This window comes from Zonotrichia leucophrys, chromosome 2 (assembly GCF_028769735.1).
Source record: "Zonotrichia leucophrys gambelii isolate GWCS_2022_RI chromosome 2, RI_Zleu_2.0, whole genome shotgun sequence".
NCBI classification, from domain to species: domain Eukaryota; kingdom Metazoa; phylum Chordata; class Aves; order Passeriformes; family Passerellidae; genus Zonotrichia; species Zonotrichia leucophrys.
Window position 1 is genome coordinate 26582607 of NC_088171.1, and position 12649 is coordinate 26595255.

Consider the following 12649-nt stretch of genomic DNA (forward strand, 5'->3'; position numbering starts at 1 on the left):
ATTTCCATAAAAGGAAGAAAAACCTCGGTTTAGTAATTGAAGACTCTAGAGAATCTTGAAGCCAATAAAACAGAGGGATATATTTTGATGAGAAACCCAGTTATGATTTATTCATATATTTTGTTTGTACAATTATTGTTTGTACATTTTTTTAAGAAGTTGACATGTATTAACCTAGCAAGCGCCCTAAATGTGATAACTGTCCACAGAGACTCATATAACTCATCGTTCAGTTTCCCAAAATGGTAAGGCAAAATGAAAGCAGTTGCTGAATATCTTCTTCCAATACAGAACACAAATAGCTCAGTAGTTTTCTGGAAGACAGTTTGTCTCACTAAGGCTATCAAAAGAAGTTCTCTTATTAAACACATAAATAAGAGAATCATTAACTTACTACTGATAGAGGGGAACTGTACAAATTTTTTTGTAATTACCTGGATAGAATTTCTGAAATCAGTGGGATATTCTGGGAGCACAGTGATTCAGAAATTCAAGATCCATCATCCAGAATTTTATACCAATGGAACTATCAGTGGCCTTAAATAATTTAGACACTACTTTAAATTTGATCCACAATGTTAAAGAAAGTAATTTCCATAAAACTACCTTATGTCCTGGAATGCCCTGTCCTGTCGAACCTTTTTCACCTGGTGAACCAGGAGGGCCAGGTGGTCCCTGAAAGAAAAGCAAACATATATTCAAACTATACCAGGCTGTTCAATTTTTTATAGAAATTTTATGTAATTTACTAGTACAAGATTTTGCAACACTTATGAAACTGGGAAGTGAAAATGCTTCCACAATATCTGAGTGAGCCCCAGCAATTAAAATGAACTGTAGCAACCATTAGTTGGGTCATTTGGAATAGAATAAGACAATGCTGAATTCATGTGAATTACATAATTAATATAGAAAGAGTGTACTCTTATAACTCAAATGCATCTGCAGATTTATTTATAAAAGGATTAGTATTACAGTGAAATGTATTCACTATAATTTCACATGATTTCATTATTTTCACAATGAAAATCATCAATTTGAACATTTTTTTTTTACATAATGACAGGTTATTGTTGCCGTGTGTTGCAATGTCCTGTTTTACCTTCTCCCTTCCCCCTCGCCCCTTGCTGAGTGTGCCCTGTCAATCAGGCTAACATACCAGCAAGGCGTCGTGTGATAGGTGTCCCTAGTCCCTTGAGACCCTGCCCCTTCACCTGGTTGGTGGCTCACCTGTCCCCTCCCCTTCCCCTGCCCTGAGCTTAAAATGTTAATGAGACCATGCGGCCTGATTCTGTTGGAGGAATTGTCCCAGTGCAGACCTCTGCACCCATGGAATAAACATCTGGATATAACCCTCTAGCAGAATCCACTCCCTTTCTTATCTTCACCATCGCCAGAAGCTCTCTCTCCTGAGGTAAATGGAGTCCTGACAAGCCTGGACTTGCGTCTTGTGCCCCGCTGCACTCTCCGCCAGCCAAGGTATCTCTGGGGTAAAGCACCACAGTGCTGCCTTTGGCCCAGCAGCGAGGGTCAGAACTGGCCCAGGCACCATCTAACTGGTTATATTGGGATTCGTATTCCAATAGGTTATATAGGCAACACTAGAGAATGATAATTTTGATTTAAACAAATACAGAAATAAGTATTTTTCTAACACTTTCTGTCCTCTTGCAAAACTCAGCTAACTTTCAGTTTTTAAAGCTAGTAACTATTTTTTAGGATAACCTTGATTAAACAAAAAGTTTTCCACATATTTTTGTGAGAAAAATAATCTTTCACAAATGAAAGCAACTTTCAAAAATACTAGAATTAATCTAACACCCATCTACATTTGTGGCTTCATATGAACGAGAAAACCATACATCTTTTACATTTAAGTAAGAAAAGGCAGCCATTGAGTATTAAATAAAGAGCTTGCCAAAATTCTGTAATTCAGAGAATAAAAATATAATTAAAAGCATGCAATTTGGGTCCTTGTTCTTGATGGGATCCAAATTACACATAAGAGTTTAGGGATGTTTCATCTCTTTTATTTTCAACTTCTTAAAATTTTAATGTAGACAATTTTTAAAGAGTATCATCAACTTAAACAAGTAGAAGTATATATATATATATATATATATATATATATGCATATATTAAAAAAAATTATTTTCCCAAAACTGACTTGGATGTGTGTCGCTACAGGATATGAAAGGACACAAGCACACTACTGTTCTCAAGGTGAAGGGAAAAAAAGGGAAGTTTTATTTTCTGACTCCAATATTTATAGTTTTACAAAAGTGACAGTGGATTGGAAGGTGACAGTGACACCTCTCTAATGACACTGGTTAAATTAACAGTTTATTAACTCTCTCTTCTTCTATAAAGGAATGCAAAACAATTAGTTATTTACAGAAAGTGTGTGAGAAAGTTTATTACAAGAATGTCAACATCAGAAGGCTTAGAAAATCTTAAAAAATTAGAGTGAAAGATGGGGTTTTATTCTCCTGCTTGGACAAGCCACATGCAGCTGCTGATGTATTGGGCTGGAATAGCTTGTGCTGCTCCAGACTAAGTACAAGGTAGTTATGGAATCAGTAGCCAATACAACTACTGACAATCAATTACACTCACTAAGACTTATTTTATTGCATTTAAATTCTTAATGCATATATCACTGACTTACAGGTAATCCTGGCTCACCAATTCCAGGAGGTCCTCGCAATCCAACTCTACCTTCTCGACCTTCAGCACCCTTGTGAAAAAGAAAATTAGAAAGTTCAAGCCCAATTCAACTTGGTACTTTTGAAGAGCATGACATTTATATATAGGTGATTTAATGGCATCACCACAAAGGCTTGAAATCTAACGTGCAACTTCTCCTAAAGGAAAAAGACCCATACATGAAGTTCTAGAAATATTTGAAAGTACCTTTCTATTAATACTTGAAACCCAAGATTGCATTCCAGCACTGAAGACTAAGGGGTAACTGCTTAAAATTGCAAAGTCTAAGAGATTAAATGGATGAGGGAGTTAACTCAGACTAAATTTGGCTGCAGCACCAAAGCAGGAATGCTCAGGTGTGAGGGATGCTCACTGTAGCCTCTATCTAGATACTTGAATTGAAGCCTGCTTCAGTGGAATATGGGATTGCATGGGAACTCCAGGAGATGTACAGTTTCTGCATCTTCTACTTACAAGGCATCACAATCTTCACAATTTCCCCAGTTTACTGAGGACTGGGTGCTTCAAGGATAAGGGCACAGAGATTTTTATCTTTCTACAAAGCGTAAAGAGACAGGGGGTGATATTTCTTCTCCATAAACTATTTTCCCTTCTGGAAGGACCGAGTGTTGCTCCTTTTACATGGCAAAGTACTGGTTTCTGAGCTCATAAACCCTCTCTGTGTTATGGGGTCTGCCCTACAGCACAAGAAATATGCAGGAATTCAATGAATGTACAAATTAGAGCAGAAAAGCGAAAAAGTATAAGTCTGTTAGATGGTGTCTTTTGGATCCAAACCATAGGGAAAAGATGGCAGAAAGCTACACCAGAGACTCAGCACTAGAACTAGAGTGAGGTCCGGTTCTGCCCAATTTACATATGTCTGACTCTGAGATGCAGGTCTCTGACAAAACTTGTAAATAAGGAATCATGTTTCCTTATGCAGATGCTTTTGTAGTTTTCCATGAGAAGATCTGACTGGCCAGCATAGGCAGACATGACTTTTCCAAGACTGGATTCCACCTTCTAGTCTCTTGCAGTAAAATGAGATGGAGGAATGAAATGCTACGAGAATGCTGCGATGAAATGCTGCTGAGAATCTTGTGAACATCTGTTCCCTAGTGAATGACAAGGCAAATCTCTCACTTGGCCATATATCACAGTGACTGAGATGCATTTCTATACCTGGAAATGTAGTTTACTCATTAGTGCAAGCATCTGCTAGTGCTTGAAAATTATCTCACACAGGTAACCCTCATTTAAATGGCATTGTTTCTAACTTCTATCAATAGGATCATCATGAAATTCAAGAGTTGCTGGAAAAGCAGGTCTTTTATCTCTATCCTACGTGAATACAAAAACCTGTCAATCAGTGACAAGATTTTGACTTTGATAAAACTGTAGGTGAAAAATTTAATTCAAAACAATGACTATCCAGAGCTATCATTTTAGAAACACATTTCTGAGAGTTACCTTGGGTCCTGGCTCTCCAATGCCAGCGGGTCCTGCAGGACCATAGGGACCTGGAGGGCCTTGTTCTCCCTTAAGAGAAAAAATGGAAAGAAACTATTAGTATGAAGAGAAGTTTAGGCAAATTCTGACAGAGTGTCATTCCAAAGCCTCATTTAGGGCTAGAGAAATACATTTTTCAAGTAAAAAACAAATATACAAAACAATCTAAACCTGTCTTAAATACGTTTAGATTAGAAGCAAGGCCAATATCCTGTCTATACAAGATATAATAATTTTATATAGTCACTCTTTTATATGGGTCATGAAAGATTAAAATTTAAAAAAACCCTTTTTTTTTGTTCTATTTTTGGTTCCATCTTTCATCCAATATTTCAGTGCTTCCACAGACTTTTCTTGATAGAAAGATGGTATTTGGAAATGAAGCAGTGCTTAAGCTTCCATTGCACTCAAGGTTCTTACTGTTACAACAAATGCACACATAGCATGACTGTTGTTCCTATTGCTATCTTTGACTACAGCTTTTTCTTCTCATTTTCTCCAGTATACGTGTTCCTAACAAAGCCAACACAGCCACATAGTTACTGATTTTCTTTTTACCAAAATGTGTTTGTTTTGTGGAGAGGTGTTAATTTTTTGGGATTGAAACTTTTATTTACTTATAAATGTTATATGCTGAGTTCTGCAACCTTTCAATGAGAATTTTGCACTTGAGAAGTTAAAAAAAGTGCAAAAAATTACATTTCCTCACAAAATCAATCAGTTTTTAATCAGCCAAAGAATGAAGCTAAGATTCATATAAGTAAAGATACAGCAGAGGTAAATAGACTATTCTTGAAGCTTAATTTCTGATAACTATGCACTTGTAGTGCTGCTGCTGCAGCTTTAGATCTAGAATAACATGGAACTTGATGCCCAGACTTAAATTAATTCCACTACAGAACAGTATAATAATTTGGAAATTTAGGACATTCAAAATGCAAGATTTGCTGGCACATGTTCATAATCTAATAAATCGATACAGCACCAGGGGAAGTTATGTTTTAAAAGGCACAAACAAAACTGCTGTCACTCAGTGGAATAGCATATCTCCACATAGAATACTGATAGGTATTAACAACAATTGATATCATGTTAATATGGATTCTGTGCATGCAGATATTGTAAAAATACAGAACATAGCTAAAAGGTTGACTGTCTTCCTAGATAGAACTCATTGTTTGGGTTTCCTAATAATATTTTCATTAAACCTTTGGACCAGAGTCACAATTTAGTTCATTTGTATACATAATATATTATCATAAATAATGAAATTTTTACTGATATAAAGCCAACTGAAAATTTACCAGTTTTCCCCATACCTATGTTTTTCCTGATGTGTTCATTTGAAAGTGATCAAACAAAAACAACAAAAATTCCTCAAACAACCCATCTTCTGTGCTTCCTACAGCCTGGTGCCTATGAAGTTTTGCCTTTCAGCCCATAGGCTTCCTTGCCTCAGCACCAACTCTGGCCTCAGTACCTTTCCACTTGACAAGCCACATTAACTGGTTTAGCTCTGTGCAGCTTCAGGGCCTGGAGACAGTTTAGGATGGACAGGGATGGATGCAAGAGATGCCAGAGACAGAAAGGAACAGGCACAGGCTGCTGCAAGGCAAGGCAGTATGCTAAGCATTAGCTGCTCCAATCCACAATCCTTGCTTCTTCAATGGAGAAGGCAGGCTGAAATTTCTGTCATGCCAGGATGTATGAATCCAGAATGAATCCAAAAAATATGTGAAGTTGAAAATATATTTTTAAAAATATCCATCAGGTAAAACAAAAAGTATTTCAGCTGTACACAGCACCACTATGCCCTGGGCATGGCAAATGCCACTCAGCACATTGCCTCCAGCTGATAGAACAAAACCTCTGAAATGGTTAAGGAACTTGTTGCATGCTGAAAAATGATAAATACAGGCTCATCCCTCAGCTGAAACAATAAGCCAACCCCCTTGATTGTACTTAGAAAGTGCTCTCCAATCTTTTTTCCTGTCACCCAAAAGGACATTACATTTCCTGTCTATGTTGACAGTCCCTGACAGAATTTCCCAGGGACATTAACTCTGAGGGATGCTTCCTATCACAAATAATTCACTTTGCAAGTTTACCCACATGACAGAGCCATGCCTTGAATGCAGTTGGGAGTCCTGCTGAAGTTAATATTTTTCCAAAAGCTCTATTTTTTAACTATGATAAAAACATGACACAGTTTTTTCCTTCCAGAAACTGGTGTCATGTGCCTCGCAAGAGCTGTTGCTGCAGGCATGGTACTGTTACGTGATGGGGTAGGGAGAGTAAGAAGCTTTGTGATAAAAGTCATGTAGGGTAATATGAAAATATTGTTCTGTGGCACACTTTTTTATGGATAGAAGAGGATGCCTGAATATTAATGGAGAAAGAAACTCAACCTTCTAGCAGACAATATGCAAAACTTGGAAACTTAAATGATTCAGTCTTTTTTAAGGACAGAATGTTTCAAACTTCAAATGGCTATTAAAAAAATCTGAGCTTTATCTTCTGTGGTCTTGGTGCAACAGGTAATGTGGAATTTATGAAAACCATGAAGTTCTGGCAATAATATTACATTATGTATATATGTAAACAGAAAAGTCTGCTCTTCCAAAAAGCTTTTTGGTAATAATTGTCTTTGTTCAATGCTTTGCTCACATTCTTTCTTCTCCCCTTATTGGGATTTTCCTTCAGGTGTCATGTAGTATCATCTTGAGCAATGGGAAGGAAAATTACACTTGATGTGAGCTTAATATTTCTACATATTGAAATTGTACCATTTAAGCCTGGAACATACCTAACAGTCTAACCCAAAAAACTCACCATCCACTCCCCCTCACTGTTCATTATGTTAGGATGAGTTCCAGTTAGTGCCAGCATAAATAATTTATTTCCTTTTCAGAAAGCCCACGCATACTGTAAGGAACACAAACACTCTGTATTTCAGTCTACAATGTGATAATGATTAAGCAACAGTAAAAAAAATATATTTCAAATTTAATGATTTTATCTTTAAAGTGAACATTGGCAACAACAATGCAAATAGATTTAGATATTTTAACAGATATTCTTGATATTTTGTATTTCTTAGTTGAGACATCTAGGAACTAAACTTGTTCAAAGGAAAATTGGACTTTTTCCCAGTCTTCTGGGAAAGTTGCAACTTGCCACATAAGTGAGGAAAGAATTCATATGTCATCAGAGAAGAAGCAGATCCCATAGCAGCTTGTTCTGGGAAATGTATTCAGGAAAATATGCAACGATGGATTTTTTACAGAATTGTCCCAGGATAATTTTATGGGAAAAACTGCTTTGAATATCCACATTCAAACTTAACCTTTTCCTTAGAAGTTTGAATATATGTCTGTTCATAAAACTTTAGCCGTTAATTGAAAATCTTACTACGCAAATCAAATTTTCCAGAAAGGTTCCTTACTACAGCAGTGGATTTTAAGAACATCATTCTCAGCCTTTCCATGAACATATTGTGATCTCTAGAAACATGCATTTTATATCTAGGAGCTGGTTCAAGAGTTTAAATAAACCCCATGTCAATTCTGAAACAATAAGTACTCCCTGCTCATCACTTTTTTATAAGTGGAACACAGGTCATAAATGGATTTCATGACTCAATTTTATAATCTGTTACCATATAATTCAGTTTGTAATTTATTCACTGAAATTTGTGAATAGTCACTATTATTGTCCTCACTAAAAAAAAAAATCTTCAAAAATTACCTTGAATTTACTCTTATGGAACATTACTGGTGCTATAGCATAGAATACATTGTTGTTGGCTTGGGTTTTTTGAAATAAATATTAGTTAAGCATCTGAAAATAAATTTAAAAAAGACAAAAAAATGTCAACTAGTCTGAGTAAATCAATAGATATATGCATGTCTAAAAGAATTTTTTTATCCAACACTGAGAATACTAGGGGGACCCCAATTCAGCTTTGTGAAAATGCTATATTGATTACTAGAACTCTGTTTTCCATAAAAATCATGATGATTCTGTTTCTTTCCTGGAGAGGAAATCAAGACGACATAAGTCTTTTTGTCTTAGAATGTTGGATTTTTCCAGGGTTGTATTGCTATTGAAGGGCAAAACTGTATTTTAATGAGAACACAACAATATGTTGGCAAATCCAGCAAAAGGCATGAAGTAACCAGTTCAGATGCTTTTGAATTGTATTAACCAACTGAGTTAAGAGATATGTAGAACCTAAGTAGGAAAATGACAGAAATCAGACTACTGGGAAAGTCAGACAACAGATGGGATTCTTACTGGATAATCTTTATGGTCATTACTGCTTATGATGGACCATATTACATTAACAGAGCAGAACCAACAGTAGCATGGCTTTTCTCTTTGCCAGCTTTCTGTTTCTTCTATTTTTAGTATTTTACTAAGTGAGATAGTGTCTTCTGTGTTTTGGAAATTGTTGAATCATCCAGCAAAATCATATCATGGGCCACCCTTGAATTCTTAGGGAGACAAGGAACACAAAATCTGAGTTTCTTGCTCATATAAGCTGCAGTATGACAAGAGTTGAGTGCCTTTACCTTAGATCCAGGGTTATAAATTGGTGCTCTGCAAATTAAATTAATTATCTCTGTGCGAATTTTTTCCTATTGGTTTTCTTTGTAATTCTCTTTAAGTTTTACAGCTGAATGAGGTACACTTTGATCCAAGTTTTTATTTTATATTACAGTATATATAATATGTGATGGCTGACAAAGTTGAAGAGTGCCTTAAAGTGAAGCAAATGTCTAAGAAAATAAAAAGCACAGACGTGAATAGTATTTCTTTTGGTATTTCAAGTTAGTGAAACAGACAAAGCAACATAGAATTTGGCTTTAAAAATAATTTTCTTTGATAAATTTAACATCTTTGTATGAAACTTGTCAATGGGCAATAAAATCATTAAACCAGGAAACAAGCAGAAGGATCTTTGTTCATTGCTCAGGATTTGCTCTAGAAACAGGACCAAGTTGTCTAGTTCAGAACACAGGAGATCCACAGTGAAAATTGCCAGTTCCCAATTCCTAACAACTGTTTGAGTGAAGTGCCCTGTAACCCTCTAATGTTTTTCTCTTAAAGTCATTAAATACTGTGTTGTAAGTTTATTGTTAACATGTGAACTGTGAACTGTGAACAGTTTAGAATTGGTTAAATGGAAATGTATTTAGTCAGGTAAATTAGTAGCAATAATAATAATAATAATAATAATAATAATCATCATCATCATCATGCTTCCATGGTTTTTAAATTAAAAATGGAGCTCAAATGTCTCATTTTAAATGCCTCGGCCTCTTTATGGAGAATGTTTATATATGGTAATAAAATTATTTAGGTGGTTTTGAGATGTTAGAACTTTGCAGAATTGCAAATAAAAAAAAATTATAAAAATTTGCATAACAGCAAAACCAGGTACTGGTTAATGCCACACTGAGCTGCCTTCTGGGCAGGATACAGGTTGTTCAACATATTCACACATGGTTTGCAAAGAAGGTGGAAGTAAAGTGATGAAATTTGCTTGTATATTAAAGAAGTTAATTAAAGGTAAGGATTGGTTACAAAGTGCATTAAAAAGACTAAGAGGTTAAGGACGTGATTCAGCTCCATATGATAGCTCCTAAACTTTCATGTCTACATGGGAACAGGTTGGCTGAGCTCCTGTCAGTGGAAAACTGTTCAGTGCAGGCAGTGCGACTTAGAGAGCTTCAACTCACTACTGTCAACAAAATAAAGCAGTATCATTAGAAGGAAAGTATTGTGCAATCAGTGAAGCTTCACATTGAGAGATTAGCCAGCAGCTTGAGAATAAGAAAATGTATATGAATAACAGGAGCAAAGAATGAGGAGTTCCTTTAAGTAATTTCTTGAATAATGTTTCTGGACACCATGCTACCTTGCTTCAGATGAGTCAAATTGAATTAGTTGAAGGTGCAATGCCGCCAAGCCTCTCCTGGTGGTGGCTTCCAGAGCCAGTGGCACCCAGACAGCACCCAGATGACACTGTCCCCACCTGTGTCTGCCACCTGGCACTGCAAAGTGAGAGGATTCATCTGTACCATAATCTACACTACAGAGGTGTGGGATGCACCGAGCCAGCCAGCTATGTGAGTGGACTGTACACTCCATAACTGAGACCTAAACTATCTGTAGGCTGAGCTTGATCTGGAGTTTGTATTTGGAGGAACTGAATCTATTCTTTCAAACCTCAACATGGCCCAGTAACAAAGAATAAAAGTTCACCAGCAATGTTCTGTGTTATGTCACACCAGTACCAATGCCGCCAAGAGGAAGATTCAAAAGCAGAAAGTATTAGAATGCAAAGGCCAAGGAACTGTACTAAGAATAGACTCATTTACTTTATCCAAGGCTTATATAAATACCTGCCACTTTTCAGAGATATGGTATTATGTGTCATGAAAACTAATTTTAAAAGAGCACTTTAATAATCCTTCTGTGAGGACAAAAAATATTGGAAAGACTGCTACGCATCTGAACCAAAAAAAGGCCTTGACCTTTACTAGCTGAATGGCTGTTTATTAATCTGAAAACAACCACTGATTATCTGTACTGATCATTAAAACATGTTTCACTCATCTCAAATAAGCTCCAAAATGCCAAAGGTTAGCTTTGGCATTAGGTATGGACAAGAGAAAACCCCTAAACATACATATGATTCTTCCATACTCTTTAAGTATAATTATCTAAGTGTATTAGCTAAACTTGTCTGGCAGTAGTTTTATTATTATAGGTGTTTGAGCATAGAAAATTCTTGACTACAGACTTTAAACATCAGGCTGGGTAGTTGAAAGCTGATAAGAGAGGAAAGTTCCTCATTCTTACTGAAGATCTGCAGCTAAAGCCTAACAGACCATAAATATTGTATCCATGTAGAGGGATTCCAGAGAAAGATGTATGTATTATGCAGCCATGAAAACATATGAAGAGACTGACAGGAAGACAGACAAGATTCAACAAATATGGTTTTGTATATAATAGAAGTATCTGGTTCTACTGTCTTGGACTCATCAGTGTGAAATGACAGATAAAAAAAATTACTGTCATTTGCTGTGCTGAAGTTAGAGAGAGACATGATTTTTCCACCACATGGATGAATAGTTTCTTTCAAACTTCATCCCATTTCTTTTTCCACTTCTGAAGTACTCTGCAGTGGCTTTCCCAATCAAACATTTTTTTGAGAAGATGAAGAAATGAGAAGTATGAAAAAGCATTTGTCAGGAGGAGGAAAATCATGATAGATTATAATATTCCAAACTTTTCATAATAAATGTTTCCCAAAAAAATTTATTTCTGTGAATTTTATAGTTAAATTGTTGCCTGTGAAACAAAACATGAATGTTTATATAGTGCATCTTTTACAAAGCAGCTTTGTATTAATTAATTTGTCTTGTATAACTTAGATTGTTAGCCACGCGATCAATGATCCTGTCGTAGAAAGTCTTTGTATCAAACTGATAAATGGAAGACTTTTCTGTACCAACCTTTGATGTTAATAACTCTCCCATAGGCAAGACAACCATATTCACATACAGCAATTTTCAAAAGTTTTGCAAACCAGAAAACTTCCTAAATTAATCACACACTTTATCCAACTGATTTTGCTTGACAAGATGTAGTCATTAACTCTAAATTATCCATTTTAAATACCACTGAGGCATTAATTGTCAAAAAATCTCCTACCTTGACCAGTTTCAAAGTTGTCCTGAGTTTATACATCACACGAGCAATTAAAAATGATTATAAATAATCAGTCTGAAGGTCTTAACCTTTATGTAGAAATACTTAAAATCTTTAAATACAGGCATTGTAGGCAAAAATATTCTAGAAAGAATCACCAAGTGATGGCGAAAGTCAAGACATATTCAGGTGACTAAAATTCTGACATAAGTGCTGTGGCTCCAGGGAGGTCCTTGGTTGCATCCTATTGTGGATGTTCTTGGAGAAATGTTCTTAAAAAATGTTCTTGGAGACCCAGATAAGAAAGCAGATGCATGTGCCAACAATACCAAACCTTCATCACATGAAGGTGCACCACCCATGAGGGGACATTATTGCTGTGCAAATAACACCACTAGTAAAAAAGCTACTGAAAAAAAAAGGACAATGGACTATAAAAGTTCTACAGAATTTCTGCATCCTCTCTCCCTATATAAATAACATATTCAACAACACATTCACAACTACATCTTACCTTGTTTCCTTGGATGCCTTTTGGGCCTTGCTGACCTGGATCTCCCCTGATACCCTACAGAAGAGTCAAAGCAAAGAATGAGCTGCCTTTGAAGACACATATAAATGTTAGGGTTTTATTTCCCCCAAATGGAGTACATTATATTATAATACAGCACAATTCTAAGCTCTAAAGGACAAGAGTTTTCTGCAT

The 12649-nt window shown here is 36.0% G+C and overlaps 1 protein-coding gene across 1 annotated transcript in view; it reads right to left on the bottom strand.

Moving 5' to 3' along the window:
* COL28A1 (collagen type XXVIII alpha 1 chain) overlaps window positions 1-12649 on the bottom strand; it is a 58515-nt gene that overhangs the window by 37534 nt on the left and 8332 nt on the right. The window contains exons 10-13 of the mRNA XM_064703301.1: window positions 12458-12511; window positions 4180-4248; window positions 2669-2737; window positions 607-675 (exon numbers count right to left, since the gene is read on the bottom strand). Of these exons, the coding sequence (XP_064559371.1) occupies window positions 607-675; window positions 2669-2737; window positions 4180-4248; window positions 12458-12511 (261 nt within the window). The remainder of the gene's footprint in view (window positions 1-606; window positions 676-2668; window positions 2738-4179; window positions 4249-12457; window positions 12512-12649) is intronic.